This window comes from Perissodus microlepis, chromosome 12, assembly GCF_051167445.1.
Source record: "Perissodus microlepis isolate ML-2025 ecotype Zambia chromosome 12, ASM5116744v1, whole genome shotgun sequence".
In the NCBI taxonomy this organism is placed as follows: domain Eukaryota; kingdom Metazoa; phylum Chordata; class Actinopteri; order Cichliformes; family Cichlidae; genus Perissodus; species Perissodus microlepis.
The window spans coordinates 28,566,805-28,588,431 of record NC_140472.1 but is presented as its reverse complement, the minus strand read 5'-3'; the positions used below and the strand labels follow the sequence as shown (position 1 = coordinate 28,588,431).

At 38.8% G+C, this 21,627-nt stretch overlaps 2 protein-coding genes across 4 annotated transcripts; both read right to left on the bottom strand.

The window, feature by feature from the left end:
- Window positions 1-52: 52 nt before the first annotated feature.
- Window positions 53-17,227, bottom strand: LOC146376521 (long-chain-fatty-acid--CoA ligase ACSBG2-like). Of its 2 annotated transcripts, XM_084945715.1 has the most exons (15): window positions 17,034-17,227; window positions 15,832-15,903; window positions 15,506-15,699; window positions 10,879-11,162; window positions 9,894-9,982; window positions 9,181-9,301; window positions 8,994-9,074; window positions 8,770-8,919; window positions 6,219-6,386; window positions 5,959-6,140; window positions 5,030-5,260; window positions 3,468-3,685; window positions 1,108-1,247; window positions 772-1,015; window positions 53-502 (listed from the first exon to the last, which is right to left on the bottom strand). In XM_084945715.1, exons 2-15 carry the CDS (start codon window positions 15,873-15,875, stop codon window positions 411-413), a joined length of 2,238 nt encoding a protein of 745 aa, XP_084801841.1. In that variant the 5' UTR covers window positions 15,876-15,903; window positions 17,034-17,227; the 3' UTR covers window positions 53-410. The 2 variants fall into 2 exon arrangements, with proteins under 2 accessions (XP_084801841.1, XP_084801840.1); XM_084945714.1 differs by lacking the exon at window positions 17,034-17,227 and having other exon boundaries at window positions 15,832-16,008.
- Window positions 17,228-17,801: 574 nt separating this feature from the next.
- Window positions 17,802-21,499, bottom strand: hint2 (histidine triad nucleotide binding protein 2). Of its 2 annotated transcripts, none has more exons than XM_084946472.1 (5): window positions 20,947-21,499; window positions 20,729-20,866; window positions 20,530-20,634; window positions 19,281-19,353; window positions 17,802-19,193 (listed from the first exon to the last, which is right to left on the bottom strand). In XM_084946472.1, exons 1-5 carry the CDS (start codon window positions 21,172-21,174, stop codon window positions 19,102-19,104), a joined length of 636 nt encoding a protein of 211 aa, XP_084802598.1. In that variant the 5' UTR covers window positions 21,175-21,499; the 3' UTR covers window positions 17,802-19,101. The 2 variants fall into 2 exon arrangements, with proteins under 2 accessions (XP_084802598.1, XP_084802599.1); XM_084946473.1 differs by having other exon boundaries at window positions 18,908-19,193; window positions 21,088-21,481.
- Between the last annotated feature and the right edge of the window lie 128 nt (window positions 21,500-21,627).

Below are 21,627 nucleotides of genomic sequence, written 5' to 3'. Positions count from 1 at the left end.
AAGCACAAATGTAAAGTTTACAATTTGCACATGTGTGATTGGATAAATTCAAACTACTGATATTCATCTCACATTATAAAAATGGCTTTAATCTCCAGTCTTTGCCAGGTGAGATTACCTTTAGGAAACTGGCAATTAACGCTGTAAAAATCATTAAATACACACAGCTGCTTCAGGTATAAAATACATATCTTACATATCTTTTGAGCTACAGTGGGATTTATGATTCATGATATTTCCTTCAGAAACTGACAGACACCAAGCAGTATCTGTGTCATCATACAGTCTATATGTGGCATGTTTAAGTGATATGTTTGGCAAAATTTTGACTCTGACTTATGTCTTTTATTTACAAAAAGTATGTATGTCCATACATCCCATGACCTCCTCTCACCCCCGTGCAATGCACTCTATTGTTTTCCTGCAGCCACTGCATACATTTCATTTATTTTCTCCTGGTACATTTTCACAACAATGGGCCTCCTCAGTTTCATGGTAGGTCCTAGAAGGACAACAAAGAAAAGTGGGTTATTTTGATCTCATGATGAAGTTTAGCATTCCGCTGAGCTTAAAGAGATTAAATCACTGCTGAAAAGACTACACGGAAATGCTGTTTGGCAGTCACTCCAGTTACAAAACATTGACCTCGGTTAAAAATGATTAACAGTAAGTTAAAACAAAAAAGCAGAAGCAAATACTTCCTTATTTTAAATGGCAGTACTACATGTACTATACTTGTAGGAAAAGGAAAATAAATTTCAGATAGCTGACCTAGTTCTCCTCCGGTGACGGAGAAGTCTTGTTCCACTATAACCCACTTCTGGACTTTCTGGGCATTGGATGTTGATCGGGCATTAACACGCTCAATGCCAGCCTGAATGGCACTGTAAATAGCTGGCTCCTTATTGGCTATAATCTCGGACACCTTGGTTGCTTTTACGCCGTGCTGCCGGCAAAATTCCAAAGCCTCTTGATTCAGCTCATCTGTGGGCTCGCCATTGTCATCCACGACACACTGCAGAAAAAGAAACAGAAGTGGTAACTCTTTTTTTTTTTTTTTGCTTATTCAGCAACAATGCCTGTATGCAAAAAGAGAGGATCATTTACTTTAAGTGTGAGCAGCATGGAGAGGAACTTGAGCTTGTCTCCAATTAGCATGGCGTTGCTGATGATGGGCAGTTCAGACTTCACTGCATCTTCAATGGGGACAGGAGGGATGTTCTCGCCACCCGCAGTGATGATGAGCTCTGTGCAGGAAAGACAAAAACGCGTCACCTCTTATTAAGTTGGCGTATCTCAATATCTGGTTGTAGGGTTTTAAACAACTAACAGTGGAAATAGGTAGTCAGTTCCACGCTTGACTTGACTTTTATGCACTCACTACACAAAAAAGTGTGATTAGACAAAAATTCTGAAAAAGCATATTTTTAATTCTGCTGATCATTATGTCCAAATCACTATTTTAATTTATTATACAAACAGATGGGGATTACCTTGAGTAAAATGTCAGTTAATGGTGTAAAAAAGAGAAGAAAGAATTAAAGCTAGAGAAGACAATCATCTTACACCAGCTGTAAGTGGTATTAATTAAAACTGTAAGTCTCTAGGCATCACAGGAACTCAGCCATGAAATGTCCAGGTTCACATTGCCGAAGCTCTAGCTCTGCTGACTCAGTAATTGCAGAGTATTAAACCTACTCTGGCATTAACATCAGCTCAAAAACTGTGTGCCAGGAGCTTCGTGGTGGCCGAGCAGCTCCTGTAGGTTTAATGTGTAGGTGGCCCTGTATTTTTGTCCGCAAAGTGTAAGTAAGTTATGTGTTTGCTTGTTTGTTTTTCAAATGTATAATGTACACTTTTCAAAACATAAGATGTTCTTCTAAAGTGTGTGCTATTTTTCCCCCAAAGGAGTTAGATTTTAATGCTGGTAGTGCTCAAATAATCAGATGGTAAATCTGTGACGTGTTTGTGTCAGCTCCTCTGAGGTTGTATTATTAGGGTAATATTTCAACTACTGTTAAAGCTAAGGTAGCTTTGACAACTTTATATACGCTCACAGTCGCTTTATTAGGCACACCTTGCTACTACTGGGTTAAACCCATTCCCACATAGCAGACAGGTCTGGCCCGTTTATACGCGTGTGTGTGTGTGTGTGGGGGGGGGGTGTCAGTGTGTGACCCCATAAAGACTTCCCTAAACCTGCTGGTCTGGAAGTCCAGCAGTTCATCTAAACAAAAGGCACTTAGACTAAAACTGACATAGTTACGTTTACCCTACCATAAAACAAAAGAAAAGGTACGACCTCTCTCATGCTCCCAGGATGTGGGTGTGAATGCCAGACCACTCTGGAATGCACACAAAGTCTTGTAGTGAACAACAGCCTAAGTCATCAAAAGGTCAACATGCAGTATTCTACCATATGCAAACTTATATTATTAAAAGATTATACTGACTACTAAGTACAATTTTCTATTGACAGCATGCCACCTCCGGCCCAATTGTGGTTTGGTTTATGTGGCTCAGGCTCATAGAAAACAGGTCTGGCATCAAGCTGGCATTTCTGACTGACTGGTGTCATGGCAGGGTGTATGTCAACCAGAGGTGGGCTAGGTCTGGCAATGATGGTACTATTTATGTTCCTATGTTCCTATTTTAGTTAGAAGATCCACATGCCATGTTGCAATACTGTACTGCTATGGTAGCCAACGTTTCAAAAGCAGGTTTGACAGGTTTGTGAGTGTACACTTTATCCAAAACCTAGTGACGGTTTACTCATATTTGCCACCAGGTGGCTGTAGCTCAGGAGATAGAGCAGGTCACCTACTGGTCGGAACGTTAGTGGTTCGATCCCTGGCTCCTCCAGTCTGCATGTCAAGAGTGTGAATGAATGTACTTAGGAAGCACTTAGTTTAGAGAAAGTGTGTGATTGGTGCATGTTGTACAGAGTGCTTTGAGTGATCTGGGAGAATAGAAATAAGAATCAGTCCATTCACTGTCTGAACGGAGGTTTGTCAAGTTACATTTGCACTATTATGTTCCGGCACACAACTTACACATGGCCCACATACCGCAAAGAATGGTGGCCCAGATTTGGTTTGCCAGAGGTAATCCACACTTGGGCCAGCGCAGAACCAACAGTATGTGTGTGGCAAACCAAAGGGCCGTCATTCTTTGCGGTGTGTGGGCCAGATCTGGGCCACACCAATTTTGCTATGTAGGTTTTTGCCTTCAGAACTGAACTTTTCTCTTATGCTTTGTGACATGGCATGTTTACCCACTGGGTTATATCTTAGACTCTTCTTAGTGCTTGAACTAGGAAATTGGAAAACATTTCTGAACTTGGTTAGAAACAGGTTCAGCTGTTTTGTTGCCAGTGGCAATCAATAGAAGTGTGATAAGTGTGTCACAACTATAACCTAAATGTGTCTTTTGGTGCATTTTCTCCCAGACTCAGAGCTATAGCTTACCCTTGATCCTTCCTGTGATATACAGAAAGTTTTGTTCATCGTGTCTTCCCAGGTCTCCAGTGTGCAGCCAGCCATCCTCATCCAAAGCCTCTGCTGTTTTGTCTGGCATGTTCAGGTAGCCCATGAAGATATTACGACCCCAGAAACAGATCTCTCCATTCCCATCTGCATCTGGATTCACCAGCTTTATCTTACAGCCTATCATCACCTTTCCACAGCTGGAAAGACAAATCAAAAGCCAGTGATGTGACCAGAATCTGCATTAAAACTTTTAATTGAGCACATAGAAATCAGAGCAAAATAACACAAATGTGGCTTAAATATGATCATTTAACATTTTAAGGAGATGGTTGTACTCCTAAAAACAACAATAACTCCTGGCCCTGACACTTTTTTTTTACATTATTGACTTTTTACAGTAAGAAGCTCCGTAACAAAATTAAATATTTTAATACGTTTGGACAAACATTTTCAAATTGTGTCTGTTTTCTGATGCTTTAGTCTAAATGAACCATCCTCATTTTTATTTAGACGGGAAGTATGAATATATAAAGAGCTGTGGCTGCCTCATGAAAAAGAGAGATCATCTGCAAACTGCAAAGATATTTGAAATAACACACGGTAATAATAGATAACGGAGTCAAAAAAACAATCATCACACAAATTACTAAAACTAAAAATATACAAAATATACAAAAATATGTCACAAGTGTCACAGAAAGAGCCCAGTTAAGCAGAAGCATCGAGGTTGTGTCATATTTTTTTTTATGTTTTTATTGTTTTACATATAAACAGGTGTTTCCTCAGGCTTTTAGGACTTATTCTTATGCTTTTAAATATATTTCGCTCTTTCACATACAGTTTTTTATTATTATTATTATTTTAGAGTATTTCTTCCCTCTATTTATGTGTGAGCATGAGCACTGTCATACAAACTTCCCCTTCACTATAAAAGAGTTCACTTTACTTCTGCTCTATTTTGAATTTATTAGAAAGCTGGTATTTTATACTCAGGCTGTTTAACCAAATATAAGGTTGTTGTAAGTTCCTGGTAATATGGGAATTACCCTGTAACTAGTTTATCAAAGGTCAATGTCAGCACTGGACAACGTGGGCACTTGTAACATACCTGCTCATCTTTAAAGAAATATGCCTCTGCAGTCATCCTGAGCTCTACAGAGCTTGAAGTGACTTTCAAGCTCAGCACAAAAACAAACTCCAATAAACCCACTGTTCAGCACCAAGGAGCAGACAAAGTTAAGTTTTTTCCCCCTCAGAAGGCAGTAAAAACAAAATCAGAGCTGGAAACAGTGAATCTAGGACTTCAGATGGACTGAAGTGTTGATTCAAAGAAGTTTTGTTGCTGTGATTAAAATAAATAGGCCACTGCTAAAAAGTCTATTTCCTTATTAGATGCTGTCAGTTTTTTGTTTACAGTTATTACGTTGGCTATAATCTATCAGGTATGCTTGATGAAAAACAACCATCTATCACCTTCAACACAATATTTTTTGACCCCTGCTTTAACCACAATCCAACACTTCAGTCACGTCGATGTCTACCTTGTGACGAGGTATTCATCGATGGAGACGGTGTGAGGGCCAGAGCTTTCACTCATGCCATACATCTCTTTCAAAGGGATGTTCAGGCTCATGAAGTAATCCAGAGTGTCTTTGGTAATCGGTGCAGCTCCAGTGCAGCATATTCTGCAGCGGTCCAAGCCCAAAGCAGCATGCACCTTCTTGAAGACCAGATTATTAGCCAGCATGAAGCCCCACGGCACCTGATTCTGTCTGTAACACACAAAATAAACGAATATTTTATCAAAATTATTGAGGATCTTTTTTGTTTAGGAATAATGAACTTAACGAAACTTTAAATATGATTTTAAATAAGGTTTTTCTAGGTAAAGCTGAGCATCACTGGCCGTAGTGCAAAACGCCTGGCCAGAGTCTTGCATGATTTTTTTTTCACTCTCTTTCTCCTTTTATTTGTTTAACCAACACAAAGAAAATCAAAGTAATTTGAGAACTGACCAGCTTCAGCCTAAGGCACCTTCTTTTATGTTGTGCAGACCTGATTGGCCTCACTCTTCTGGGTTATCCGGCAGCCCTGGTTTGAGACTTTCCTCTTGTCTTCATGTTTCTTGCTTTACTTTGTAATTTTATAATTTATTTATTCTGTCCTCTTGTACACTGTGCAAGTTTCTTAATGTTTTTCTTGTTTCTAAAATTATTCTGTAAGTAGTCCGCTCACAGTGTTTGGGGGCTTGTCCGAGTTACTTCAAAACTGCTTTGAGAAAGGCAAATTTACTACAGTTCTCAACACTATGAGATAAACAAATACGTGAAGAACCGATGACATTACCATCACTCACAACTGCACAAATAAATCTTTCTATGCGTTATGAATGTTATAAAGTGATGGCCTGGGGATGTTAAACTGTACAAACATGTGACGTGTTCGTCTAACATCCCTGCTGCTGTCTCACCCATTCATGACACTGTAGTTGTACTGCAGGCCGATGGACTTGGCAAAGCCAGCCACTCTCTTCTTCATTGGGGATGCTTTGGCTCCCACAGCTTTCATCTTCTCCTCGATCTTCTCCCACACACGAGGAACTCCCAGGAAACAAGTTGGGCGAACCTCTTTAAGTGTGTTTACTAAAGAGCCCTGGAAAAATTAATGGTCATTACAGTCAAATATATTTAGTTAATGTTTCCTTTTTCATGAGGTAATAGTGATGCTTACTTTTAGGGCATCTGGCTCTGCAAAGTAGACGGTCCCAGCAAACCCCATGCAGACCCAAATATCAATCATCTGGGCTGCGATGTGGCTGAGCGGCAGGTAACTGACCAGGATCTCATCACCGCCTTTTGCTTTTAATATGGTACATCCCACATGGGCAGTCCATGTTATCTGCACATTTAAAAGTGGGGAAAAAGTCACCAGGTATTTTCTTTCGCCAAATATTTGTCTTGAATCTTTAGAGTACTCCTCTCACACATTGATCGAAACAACATTATGAAATTACAGTAGAAGAACTCGCCAGATTATATAAAAGCTCTCTGGTTGAACCACTAGTGCTATGGTTTAACTCTTTGAAGAGTTAAAAGCTTGTCCTTACATCCTACAGCCTGCATAAGATATGCTGCAGTAATTCAGCTTGTTGTGCAAACTCAATTTTATTCATGTTTATTAAAGGTGCTAGAACTAAGCTAATGAAGTGAAAACTGGAGCTTCATAATGAACTATTCCAGATGCAAATGAAACATAAAAAATATAGCTCAAATACTTAAAAAGCAGTAAATTGGTACAAGACTATCTCTCTATCTAAGTTTTTATTATTTCAGTTTGGTATGTTTTCATGTGTTATGTGAAGTGTAACATTTTGCTCTCTCTTGCAATGATAAAAAATAAATCTTTCAAAATTTACCAGATCCAGATTTTGGAAAGTTGTTCACTTCTAACTTGAATCAGGCTCGACTTCAGGCAAAATGTTTATGTAAATCCATCCATGAATTGAATGAATTGTGCTAACAAGCGAAACTAAGCCAGTTATTTTGGCTAATCTCCTTGGAAGAGGTAAACGCTTCTACGTGAAATTTGTGGTTTTTCTGACTTTTGATCATTTAGAACAGGGGTGTCAAACTCAAGGCACACTTTAGGTCGCGGGCCAAACAAGATAAATATTTATTGAACACACTGTTTATGTTTTTTAAACATAAATATGAATAAAAACAGACAGGAATAATATTCCAGATTAAATAAACTTAAAAAAAATAAACTTTAACTTTAAATATTTTGCTCTTCATAAAAATATATCCTGTCAAGATTATGCAAGTTAGAAATATGAACATGCTGCCAAAAACCCCAGAAAAAAATAAATGAAAGCATATACAAGGTTGGAGCCGTATGTAGATGGAGCTGGGCATTGCTTCAGGAATGGAACTAATAAACTGTGCGGGCCATTCAGTGTTGTTCTTTGCCTTGAGTGTATCATTACACTGCGGGTCCATCTGAATCTGCACAGGTGCAGTTCAGCAAAGTCCGCTGACTTGGTTCAACATTACTTGGCAACAGGGAAAGTGAGGCAAGTTGCACTGGTGCATTTGTGACAACTTCACTTGAAATGTCTTCACCGCATCATACATGCCATGTCCATGAACTGACAGATTTCCTTGCTGAGCTGAAAAACTCTATTGAGAATTGTTATCCCAACTCAGCCAACGGACCTCTGTATGATGAGGAATGTCGGCAAACTCTGAATCTATTTCCCACATAAAAGACTGAAATTGACGGTGCTTTAAACTTTTAGCTCAGATAAAATTTACGGTTTGCGTTACGGTGATCATTACATGCTCCATTTTTAGGACTTTACCACACAGCCTTTCCTGGTGTATGACGCAGTGATATGCTGTTAACTCAGCAGTACATTTCTCCCCCTGCATCTTTACTCGCATCCTGCTGACTAGTCCACTTTTTTCACCGCACAACACCGGCGCTCCATCTGTTGTAGGTCCAACAAGTTTGTCCCAGGGCAGTTTCATGTCGGTTACACTTTGACATACGTTTTAAAAAATGTCTTTTCCTGTCATTGTTCCGTGCGATTTAATGTTCAATATTTCCTCTCCACGGATGAAGATGGCCAGCTGTGCAATGTCCATCATGTCTATACTTTTCTTGTCTATACATGTCTATACATGTCTGTACTTTTCAGCTTATCCTGACGTTTTGTCTCGTAGTGCCGTCTTAAATAAAATTCCTTAATTACAGCCACATTAGCTCCACTAATAAGACACACGGGTTTACCAGCAATGCCAGTGTAACTACCGCCCCTCCCACCTCTGCCCAGCGCAAAGCACAAGGCTCGCATGCGGAGTGAAGCGGAAATAAGTGCGAGAGAGAGAGAGAGAGAGAGGGTGAGAGAAAGAAAAAAAAACAACCCACGGCTCGCAATAAGGAGCCGGCTCACGTCGTTCACGTCAAGGATCCGGCTCTAAGAGCCATTTCGTTTGCGACCGACACATCACTAATGCATAACAATAATAATACATCTATATAAAATGATCTCGCGGGCCAGATATAAATGTACGCCGGACCGGATGTGGCCCGTGGGCCTTGACTTTGACACATGTGATTTAGAACAAGACAGAAAAAAGCTGTAATCTAAGCCTTAACAATTTGATGGCTACTTAATAAAATGACCAGTATTCAAAGACTTTTCAGTTCAATCTTAAATCTTAAAAGCCAATACCTTTTAGAAGAAGAGAGAGAGAAATCTCTTGTGAGTGCTACTCACATTGTCATGGCTCAACATGACTCCTTTAGGGTTGCCAGTGGTTCCAGAGGTGTAGATGAGGGTGCAGCACTCATTGGGCCGAAGACTGTCAATCACAGCATTCAGCTGCTCATCGGGCACGTCCTCTCCCAGCTTCATGAACTCTTCCCACTACAGAAATAAGGAGGTTGAATCAAAACAGTGCATCAATAATAAGTAAATAAATGTTTGCTATGTAGACGTACTGTATACAGGAACGGAGCTTTCTGCTGTAGCTCGCCTTTGTACTGAACAATGGCTCTCAGATGAGGTAGATGATCTTTAACCTGTTAAAAGATACAAAGATAACATGTGAGGACAGAACCTCACTCACAAGTAATACATGTATTACTTTATAAAGAGATGGTGGTGAATTAAGATGAAACTGCCGACCTGCAGGATTTTGTCGAGCTGTTTCTGGTTCTCCACAACCAGGACATTGGCCTCACAGTTGGCAGCCACATACTGACAGGCCTCTGGTGAGTTTGTGGTGTAAATCCCGGCTGCCAGCCCTCTAAGGGACAAACAATTGCTTGAGCTATATATTACCTTGTATGAGTCACCGTCATGTGTTACCAGTTTGGCTACAGCTTGATGTGAAGTGGAAAATAATTATATATTTTGTTTGGTGAACAGAAATTAGTATTTTTTTAAACTGTAGATTAAGCAAGAAAAACTAACTAAAGTGAGGGGTGATTACGCCTATCCCAGCTGGCACAGGGCGAGAGGCAGTCAACAGAGACAGGCAGACGGCCTTTCACAATCACACTGATTTTAGAATCAAAAATTAACCTAACCCTGTTCCATGTCTTTAGACTATGAGACACAAATATAATTCATTGGAGGAATTCTATTTGTGCACTTTTGCAGTTTGTGGCGGTGTCCAAACTGCACAAGTTGCACTTCCTGACAGCTTGAAAAAATGCCAAATATTACATCCACGTAATTTTAACTGAGCCTCATGTGGGTGGAGACACAAACAGAGGTTCTGAGATAAGAAAGGACAAAGATAAATGTGCATGTCAGACAGTGTAGAGGTAAAACAGGTCCAAAAGTAGACTAATTTAAAATGTTATCAGATTCAGTTCCTTATAGAGTGATCTTACCCAGCCAAGATGCAGCCAATGTCTGAGATGAACCACTCAGCGGAGTTGAATCCCAGAATCCCTACACCATGGTAACGCTCCAGCCCCAACTGATAAAAACAAAGGACAGGTAGATGCTTTTAAAGAAGAAGTGACTTTAATTACACAGCGGAGCAGGCCTATACCTTCGTTACTTCTGCGTCTTGTTTCATTAGCCACTCCACTCACACGGGACACAGATATGGCTGTGAAACATAAAACGTAACACAAGCTGGGCATTTCACACACCCAAGTTTCCAGCACGCTATTCTCACATCAAGAAGAGTAAGATAAGAAGTGCTGTTTATAAAACCTGGGCCAGGAGTTAAATGATTTATGCAGCCTTCAGTTCAAAAAGTATTGTTCAGTTACTTAAACACAGCTTTCTAATTAAAAACAACCAAAAAACAAAACAAAAACCGAGTTGATGTTTGTTTAAATCATAATTCTAACAATCATTTGGTTACTTTGTTTCTAATTCAGAGCATTTGATGACTTAAAAGTTCTAAGTTGGCGCTTTAAAGGAGCACAAGTGTCAAATCCTCTAAGCGCCTGGGTTTGAGGTTAATGCAGGAGGCAACAAAGACCTTTTAAGGCCAAAGAGCAAGAATAGGTGCAGGAAAGGTCTAAGGGAGAGTCCCTGGGAGTGATCCCCAGCATCTGCTGATCTCTTGGTTAAAAATGACAACTCTGGCAACTTGGTTTACAACTAACTTTGTGAATGAATGACAACAGCATACCTTAAAATGAATGACTGCAGTGTATGCTAAATAAATGCTTAAATTATTTCATTATTTCACAATTCTTAAAATCCAACTTTACTCTATGAAATAATGTTTAAGGCAAATTAATAACATTCTAAAGATCTACGACTGCCAAATAGCTTCTTTGCATTATATTTGAAGTTCACTGAAGTGTAATTTTTGTTCAACAGATGCAGGACAATTTGCAAAACAAGCAAACAAACCTTGAGAAAACTTTTCGCAGCTGCACGACACTGCTCGTAGTATTGGTTCCAGGTTAGAGTCATCCACTGGCCATCTTTTTTGGAAACCAAAGCTGGATGATTCCCATACTTCTCGACTGTCTCCAGGAACATCTGATGGACGGTGATGGGAGCCTCTGAGCCTGGCCCTGATTCCTCCATTCTCAGCCTCACTGCCTGCTCTCTGCCGGTGCTCCATAACTGGTCAGCTGGGGCTAGATTTGTTGCCAAATGGGCTGTCGACAGGGGAACTGCCTTGGGCTCTTCTGTATTGCGAGAACAAGGGCAGCTGCATATACTCTCCATGAATCACAAGTCAAAAGACACAGCTAGTCAGGTGTATCACAGGACTGCAGATATCTCTGTGCTGTTACCCTAGGTGAGTTACTTTAATGTGCAGTGTGCAGTGAAGCCTCTGCTGTTATCTGAGCTGAAACAGGAAGTTCCACATTACAAATGCGTACCTACCAAACAGGTTCAGCCAGAAGAAGTCATGTAATTTTAGCTACAGGACTGAATGAGCACACAGACAACATACTGAATTCTGCCATCCAGTAAAAATTCTCGACAGTGTTTCACGTGGTTTTAAAAGGCGTGTTCAAGACGATCTTTAGCACTTGATGACCCAGTAATCATGTATGCTTCAGCATTCCTAAGAAATTTTAAAGCCTTGCAGCCATCTGTCTTTATGAGAGGAGGGATTAATTTTAAGTGTTATTGTCTTTTTTGTTTTCATATTTCCAAAAAAATTTTTTTCCTTCCAGCTTGCGGTCATTTTATGTCTGAAAATATCTAAAATTATATTTATTTTCTTGTTTCCCCACAGAGTAGGTTATATCTTGCCTTAAATGCCTTTGTGTTTTGACATTTAAAGTGACAAAGTTTATTCATTAGCTTTTTTACAGTTTGCAAATGCTTTTACGTATTCAGTCTTCTTATTGAAAATAATTATTTAAACCAACCTAAAACAAGATAATAAACATAACTAGAAAAATTTGCATTTCCTGCGAAAATGCAGTGTGGATGCCTTAACGCTGAAGATGTCTGTTGAAAAAAGCTGAAAAAATTGAAAAAAATGCTGCCCTGAGTAAGATTCGAACCTGGCCCTCCTGGTCTAAGGGTGGCTATTTAGCTCACTGAGCCAAACTGATTTTCACAAAGAAGAGGTGGAGAGATTGACAATTCGGCTAAAACGAGCAGAAGCTGCTCAGAATTGTGCTGATAAGAGGTGAAAAGGCTGGAAATTTTGCAGAAGAGGTGAATGAGCAGAATTTGGGCTGAAAAGAGGTGAAAATTCTGAAAAATCTGCTGAAAAGAGTTCAATCAGCAGAATTTTTGTTACCAGTAATACTATGTTGTGGTACAAATACTAAACTTTGTCACAAATACTATAATTGAGTACAAGTACTATAAGATTACAGAAATACTATGATTTAGCAGAAATGCAATGTTTTTGCAGAAACACTGTAATTTCGCTTAAATAGTATGAAATAGCAGTAATACTATGATTTGGCAGAAATACTACTTTTTAGCACAAATACTATGATTTGGCAGAAATACTATGACTTAGTAGTAATACTATAACATAACAGATTTCCTCAAAATACTATGAAATTGCAGTAATTCTATGACTTGGCAGAGATACTACGTTTTAGCACAAATACTATAACAAAGCAGAAATACTATGACTTAGTAGTAATACTATAACATAACAGTTCAATGTTCTTGCACAAATACCACAATATGGCAGAAATACTATGTTTTAGCACAAATACTGTGATTTGGTATAAATACTATGATTTGGCACATATACTATATTCCACAGATACACTATAACATAACAGATATTCTACGACTTAGTAGTAATACTATAACATAACAGAATTATTAATTGGGCCAAAATACTATAATTTGGCACAAATACCATGATTTGGCAAAAATACCATGATTTGGCACAAATACGATGATTGGGTACAAATACTATGATTCTGCAGAAATACTGCGTTTTAGCACAACTACTTAGATTTGACTGAAATACTATGATTTAGAAGAAATACTATGACTCCATACAAATACGATGCTTTGGGACAAATACTATGTCTTGGTTCGAATACTATGATGTGCAACAAATACTATGATTTGGCACAAGTACTATGATTTAGTACAAATACTACGAATTGGCAAAAATACTGTGACTTAGTAGTAATACTATAAAATAACAGATATACTGTGATTTTGCAGACATAGTATGTTTTTGCACATATACTATGATTTCGCTCAAATACTATGAAATTGCAGTAGTACTATGATTTGGCAGAAATACTATGCCTTAGTAGTAATACTATAACATAAGAGATATACTATGGTTTTGCAGACATACTATGTTTTTGCACAAATACCATGATTTGGCACAAATGCTATGATTTAGCAGAAATACTATGATTGGGTAAAATACTATGATTTGGCAATAATACTGCGTTTTAACAACTACTGAGATTTGATTGAAATACTATGATTTAGAAGAAATACTATGACTCCATACAAATACGATGCTTTAGCACAAATACTATGATTTGGCACAAGTACTATGATTTAGAACAAATACTATGATTGGGCAGAAGTACTATGTTTCAGTACAAATAATATGATTTGGCAGGAATACTCTGATTTAGCAGAAATACTATGTTTTAACATAAATACTATCTTTTGGCAGAAATTCCTGCTAAAAGGTACTATTTCTGCTTTTTATCAGAAATACTGTAATTTGGCATAAATACTATGATTTGGGATAAATACTATGATTTGGCACATATACTATATTCAGCACATATACTATAACATAACAGAAATTCCTCCACTTAGTAGTAATACTATAACATAACGGAAATATCATGATTTGGCCCCAAAACCATGATTTTGCACAAATACCATGATTTTGCAAAAATACTATGATTTAGCAGAAATACTATGATTTAGCAGAAGTACTAAGATGTAGTAGAAGTACTTTGCTTTAGCAGAAATACTATGATTGAGGAGTAATACTTTAACATAGGAGAAATATTGATACACAGACACACATACACAGAGAGTAAAGGGAACAGGAGCTGTTGAGAGTCTGGGCTTGGTATATGTAGGTCAGTTAAATTAGCTGCACCTGCTGTAGTCAGCCCTTACACACACAGACACAGAGAGAGGTGTGAGTTTTCTTCAGTGTATTTCTGACATTCAGGATTCCCCTCGAACAAATGGCCATAATTTCCTAACCGTAGAGGCTAGAACGGTCATTAAGACATTGTTTTGTTCAGAAGAGATGGGGGAATCTTCAGGTCTTCATAATTCAGAGATAAAATATAAATTATTAAAGATATATGACTTGTAATACACTGTAACTGAGTAGAGGCGAAGCAAAAACTGCCTTGACTTGCTCTCAAACAACCTTTGGTAACTCTAAATCTATATGGAGCATCAAAATCATTCTTTCACCGTAAGAAAGAGCAGGCTTTGGTGAACAGTCATGGAAATTTTCAGGGCTCTGTGGAAATCCATCAAAAAGATATGACAAGAGAAAAAAGTGCCTCATTTCCAGAGTTTGAAATCTGAAGAAATCTGAGCGAGGGACAAATTTCCTACCCTCAAACAAGTCTAACTCATCTGAGAACGGTAATAGGTGAGAAAATAATTCTTGAATTGTGAGCGTCAGGGGTGTCTGAAGATATACTGGGACAAGCCTTATGTCTTAACTTCGCTTCGTTAAGGAGATATGACAATTTGAAAATGCCTCTCATTAGAGAAATCCAGCGGTGATTTTGAACAAACTCTCCATTGAGTTTCTATGGAGAGTTTTCACACTTTGTGTTACTCTGAGGAGATTTGCAAAAAATCTATAAGTCCCACAGCAATGATAGTGACATTTTCTGAAAGCCAGCAAAAATACCTACGTTTTGATGTATAATTTGTGGAAGTTGAGTGGAAATTGAGCGAGTAGCAAGAAGTTGTTCAGACATGAAGAGAAAATTCAGAACGGACGAGTGCGCACTCTGAGTTAATTGCATAGCAACCATAGCAACGCATGTATTTTCTGAAAAATCACAATTTTGCAACTGAAGACTTAAAGAGGGATAAGATTAAAACAGTAGAAGATCTGAAAAAGCTGAATCATACAGGAATAGCCCAATAATTTGAGAACATTTTAAAGTTTGAATGGAGTTTCTAGGTGAAAGTATGAGGAAGTAGTTAAGTTTCAAAAACAAGCAAATTTTAGCAGAATTGCAGAAGTTTCCCATTCATTTCAATGGGACAAATTAAGCTTAATATTTTAAAAAGTATAATAGCAGAAAATACCAAAAGACATAGCAGGAATTAGCAGAAATAGCAGAATAGTTTAAAATTTGAACGGTGAAAATCGGCTGAAAATTGTGGAAGTAGTTAAGTGCCAAAAAGTGTACGGAAGTCCCAAGAGGAACTCAATAGTTGAAAAAAATTTGTTGAAAAAAAGTGGGGGGTTTTCACTCTAGCTTCTTATGTGAAAACTTTACACTCAAGGACAGACAATTTTCTTTTAGTTTGGAGGCATTTTTTCATACCGTTACCATCGCCATTTCACCCTTACCTGTGGAAAATCCTTCAGTAGCTCCCTTCTGCTCAGACGACATGGGAGGCTGGGTCAGTAACTCAGTGTTACTGGGTGGATGGATCTTTGGAGGCTGTGTTGCACTGAAGTCGCCCGTCTTGGCTTTCCCATTGAGTATGACAGATGTGTGGGTCTTTATATCTGTGGCATCTGACTCAGTTTGAGCAGGAATACTGGAGCAGACATTGAGATGACACGAATGAGAACTGATGATAATCGTAAAATCTAATTTTTAGATAGTTTGAAAAGAAGTGGTCCTATATTATCTATTTGACTTGCCCAGGGACTCATCTCTCTTTACATACCTTTCAATGTTACCATCCATAACTGCAGGGCTATTGCTCTTCATAAATTAATTTTCTTTGAGCTTATGTCTGCTAGAAACAGAGAAGATGAAATTAGCATGAAAACCCTCCAGAAACCCTCCACCGAGGACTCTCCAAGCAGTTAAGATTATGAAACAGCATCACTCCACTCATTTATATGTGAATGACATTCACCAAAGTCAGTGCAACAGGTCACAGCCAATGACCACATGTGCTGCCAATCACACACGCAGCAGCAGTGCATGTTGAAACTACTAGTATTGCGGCAAGAAGCATTGCTAAATCCACGTAGACTTACTTTGCCTCCAAGCAGCACCTTTCACCCAGATAATCGTGAAAGTGCTGCCATTACCAGTTAACATACTGAATAACAATCATGTCAGACTTAAAATAACTCTTCCTTGGCCTGTGCTGCACACAGTGAATGAATGCCCTCTAATGTGAATATTTAGCAACAGCAGAAACAATTGAAAAGTTTTCTGCAGATATTTTCCTCCAAGTTCAATTAACTGCACCAATAAAAGCAATCAGTCTTTTTGCAGGGATGTAACAACAATAAATCTGATAATCAATGTTGCACCAGATGGCTAACAAATGCTGACTTTGTATTAAAGATTGAAATCTGTCAAGATAAGCAGGATCTCAGTCCAACCTCAAAATTTCAAGATTGCCCTTGACAAGATTTCTCTGTACCAAAGTTCATAAACTTACAAAACTGCAGTTTGGCAACATTAAGTAGCAGAGGAAAAATCTTTGCTCCAGATTATGTAAAAACTTTATAAACTGTCCTGTGATGCAAACAAATTAATTGTAACCTCACTGGTGACTTAGTTCTCACATTACACAGAAAAACACCTTAACTATTGAAAATGCATTGGAAAATCTAAAAACAGCAGCAGTGAGAGATGTTAACTCTCTGTGGATGTGCCTGCTCACATCAATTCCTACGTTTCAGTCATATGTTTGATTTAACACATTCATTATACATCTCCAGAGCCGTGTTTAACCTGCAGTGTACATACTCAGTGAGGAAAAATAGAAAAAACAGCACAAACAAGTCTGAATTTCTATGAGCAAAAATAAATCTTTATGCACATCCTGCAGTCTAAATAGCAGTTTATTCTTTTCTCACTTAACACGTTCAAAAGACAGAAATCTCTGCTGTAGAAATGATATCCTACCTTCTCTGCTGACAGACCCAAGTGGCATCAACTTCAAGGCTGCAGTCAGGTGTGAGACAAAATTACATCAACCTTTGCTCAATGCAGGTTCACAGATGTTGCCCCCTGGGGTAAATATCAATGCACAGGGGATTTTGATAAGATTGACGTGTTCCTTGGTCTCACGAGACTTGCACAATCCTCTCAACACCTCCTGCAGAGGTTGTGTCGACCAGATAGAGCTGTACAAGGAGAACTGGCTAAAAAAAAGTTTTGATTTGCACTAAAAAGAAGTGAGTTTAATCCAGTGGGTTTCAGATCTGCTTGTAGCTTTGTTTGGAGTTTCTAACAGCTATAGGCACTGGTTATATTCAGTTGCAGGATTAAGTGTCAAGCATCCAATAAGATAACAAAGCTTTGATGGGTGGAGGTATTATTAAAGTGTTTATTGTCTCAGTTAAACTTGTAATGGTGGTTATTATCACATGAAGGATGAGGCCGGTCATAGAAATAAATGATAAAACTAGATGAGATCTCTCTGGGTTTATGAGGCGATACTTTGACCTAGCAAAAAACAACAACAACAAAGTTTTCAGCATAAGGACAACTTGTGCAAATCAGGCTTCGCCCACTTTATTGGCACATCAAGAAAAAGGAGATGTCAGCAATAAAAATGGATGCATTCCTTTAAAAAAAATCTCTTTAGTTCTTTTCTGAGATATAAAAAGAAATCAATAAGAAACGATAATGGAAAAGAAATATTTAATCATTAACAGAGTCCTCTTTTAACCATCTTCTATCCTCCCTGCGCCATTAAAGGCAGGGAACACTGTTTTCTAAGCAAATATAGGGGAAAGGTTATGCTTTTGACACACAGTTACCTTGCTCACAGGAACTAAGGTCACTGAATCATACCACCTAGTCACACCATAGCCACTCCAACTGTGACTCACAGTGGTAGTCTGGGCACAAGCCATGTGTTTGAACCATTAATCAGGGGCTTCATCAGTGCCAGCAGCCATACCGACCAGACGGACGCTAAAATACACACAAAAATGAGCTGCAGACTGCCTCCCTTTAAACAGGGTCCAATTTGTGATAAGGCTCCACAGAGATAGTAATGGTTATTACATAATAGACCATATACATTTCTCTATTATGAAACATCTCCAGTGGACGAACAATGCTGACTTGTGTTCAGTGGAAAGTGTGAAACAAAAATACCTAAAACATCAAACTTTTTGCAGTTTTAAAGGTTTCTTCCTTATTAACAACGACGAAAAGCTTACTACTTATTAGTGCTTTACAGCAATACAGCAAGTTTGTTCTAGTAGCAAACCATTTAACCCCTACAGGGTGTCAAATCGAAAGGCCCACACATAAGAAAGCAAAAATAAAAATAACTCAAGTGTTTTAAAAGAAAACAAATACAAGTTAAAAAGGTGTTGAGTACAGTCTGGGCAGGTCACTTGTATTTACTGTCTAGGTTTATTAGTTAATATATGCTTATATCACACATATGTATTTGCAGCTCCGTTCCAGAGGTTACACTATCCTGTGGGGGGTTGCAGGAGGAGGATTTTCCACAGCATGGCAACCTCAAACACTTCATTGCTGTTAAAGCATTAGTATAAAATTATATAATTAATCTTATCCTGGGCTTGGGCGTAGCTCCTCAGTTCATTTGCTGTCTGAAATGGGCTGTTGAGAAGGTTTGAAGAGCAGGTGGGTGAAGGAATAAACTGCCTGAAGCTGAGTGTTTCTGGGCAGAGTGAAGCATGAACTTTTCCTCTGAGAGGGATTACTCGCACATATCTGACCTCATTGTTTTGAATCTTTGCTCTTAAATGTGAGCTGCTACCATGGTAACAGTATCCTGACTTGATTAGAGATTAAAGAACTGACTTGAGCTTTATTGTTCCATAACAGAATGTGTCTTTATTTGCAGCCATATCAAACATCAACTTCCGACTTTTCCTTTTCACACATTTTTTCCAACATATTTACATTGACATCAGCTTTGTGTATAAACAGGTATTATGCCATTATTATTGGATTAAACTGAGACACCACAGTAAATGTGAAGCCCTTATCCTGGCGGCCATTTCATCTGTCTTCCTCCCAGGACGTGGATGTGAAGGTGGTAGACGGACTGAGCACCGTGCTTCCCGTCGTTGATCACTGGGAATTCAGTGTGGATGTAAACAAACAGTCTGTATAGCCACATTAATGTCTGGAGAATCATTACGGTAAAATGGTCTAACTTACCCACTCTGTACCCTTCAGTCAGAGATTCTTGCTTTGCCACATTTTTGGCAACAACCAATAAATGTCCTAAGAGCTGAAAGTGGAGAAAAGGAGAGCTGAAGAGATTATTTCCAGTCGACAGTGAGCTGTAAATGAAGCAGTTATGACTTCTTAAAGATTAATATTTAGTGTGTCCGGTCACAGAGGAGACCAAACTGGATGTGAGACCTACAGCAGGCTCATCCAGCTAACTTCGGGACTGATCCTGGGATTTCTGAACTACTTCTAACATGGTAACTTGCTGTGATACTAACCTGGACTAGAGCAAGTTACGTTCCAGATCAGTAATCATCAGGTATGAAATCAACGCCTACTGACCACTCAGATCTCCAGAAAATAGCGTCACCTTTCGTGAAGGATTCCTCAGACGTCTGTGCACGTACAGTAGGAGGTTTTAAAGTTTTTTAAATATCGTCTGAAGTCTTTGTCTTTTGCACCAATAATAACAACAGATTCATACAAGAAACTATTTGTTGATTTGTTTTCTTTTTCCAGTTTTACAACAATGTTATTGCTCTATAAGTGTTACTATCAAATCCTAAAACAGAACACATATTTGTGCTTGTTGATTTTTTTATCTGATGTAAAAGTAGTATACGCCTTCTGTTTTTAAATTTCTTCTTTATTCTTAGACTGTTAAACAAGGGAATCTAGATAACAACAGTAACATCTGTCTGTATATCTATCTAATCTGTGTTTGAATTTTAATCTGGACGGCTGGACTCCTTTACAACTTCCCTGCTATATTATTTTATTTACCTGATATCTATTTAGGATTATAGGTTGCTTCCCTTGTGGGAAATATGAAGCTGCAGACCAGCCTACATTTGTTGCTGGTTATTTGATGTCAACACTGCCCATTCAATGCAAAAACACTCATACTGGTTGTTACATCAGGAAAGCCAGAAAACAAAAGAACACCTGGGCATATTTAACCTGCTCTTTGGTCCAAGACCCTGGTTTAAGGCTACACTCTGGGTAATACTGGTTTCAAATGAGGGAAAGGTAGCGCCTTTAGTGCTTCACCTATAGATTTCTTCCAGTGTTGTGACAACAGTTTGGGGTGAGCTGGTTCCTAAATGCTCTGGAAATTAATCTCACAGACATGTCAAATAGTAAAAACATAGACTTATAAAAAGAGAGCATGTGCTGCACAATCTCACTGCTCGTGACATGATCTGAGAGTCTAGACAAGAAAACACCAGTTTACCTCAGCATCATCATCTTTGGCCTCACTTATTCTGGGAATAGGAATCCTTGGAATAACCAGGAAGTGAACAGGCGCCTGTGGACTGATATCCCTGAATGCCAAACACTGATAAACACAGAAAAAAAATCTTATATATGAAGGACTGAACTGCAGAAATGTAACCACAAAATGTTTATTTATGAGCTCAGACTGTGCTTACCTTTTCATCCTCATAAATGATATCTGCAGGGATGCTTTTGTCGATCACTTTGGAGAAGATGGTTGGAGCTGGGGAGCCGTACTTCTTGCTGGCTTCCTCTGCCAGCCTCACCTCGTCACTTTTGGTGCACAGGGGTCTCTGGGGGTGAACGACAGGCATGCATCACACATGGGAAAATCAAAAAGCTGCTTTAAGTACGTGTCGCAATGAAACCAAACCTCTTGGTGGTGGTGGGGCACTGCAGGTTCACCACAGCCACCACCAGTAGGACAGGTATTGTCAACATGCTCTGCAGCAGCTAACGAAATGAATATGTTGACAAGAATGACAACAGGACGGTTTATTTTGATAGCAGATACCTCGCTTCGACAAACAAGGGGAAAACGGCTGAGCTTAGCCGCTCTCGTCCCGAACAATGGTGTCCGCAAAATCTGACGACAGTACATAGCTGGCTTTTACAGTTTTGGTGCAAATAATTTTGTGTCTATATATTTTTAAAGGCCGAACAGCCTGTTTATTGACAAAAACACTGCACCTAACCAGAGCCGTTGCACCGTCCTAAAAGTCCAACTTTGATGTAGCCTTCGGGTACTCTCCTACCGTTTGGATTGCTCTTGTTGCATCAAATCTCTACTAGCGTCTGCCACCGTTTACAATAAGCTACATAGAAAATATACAGTGTAACAAGAGTATGACGTTTTCGCTATAGTTTTGAATGATTTTGGTTTCAAAGTTTAGCGAACGTTTTAGATTTGTACCCACGTTTTTAGCCCGTTCAACTACAAATTCCGAAATTTCTGAGTCAACATAAATGCACCATCGCTTACGCGACAGGGCTTCATTCAAGACCCTCAACGTTCTCAGACGCTAAACATAATGCTAATACAAGCTAAGCTTTA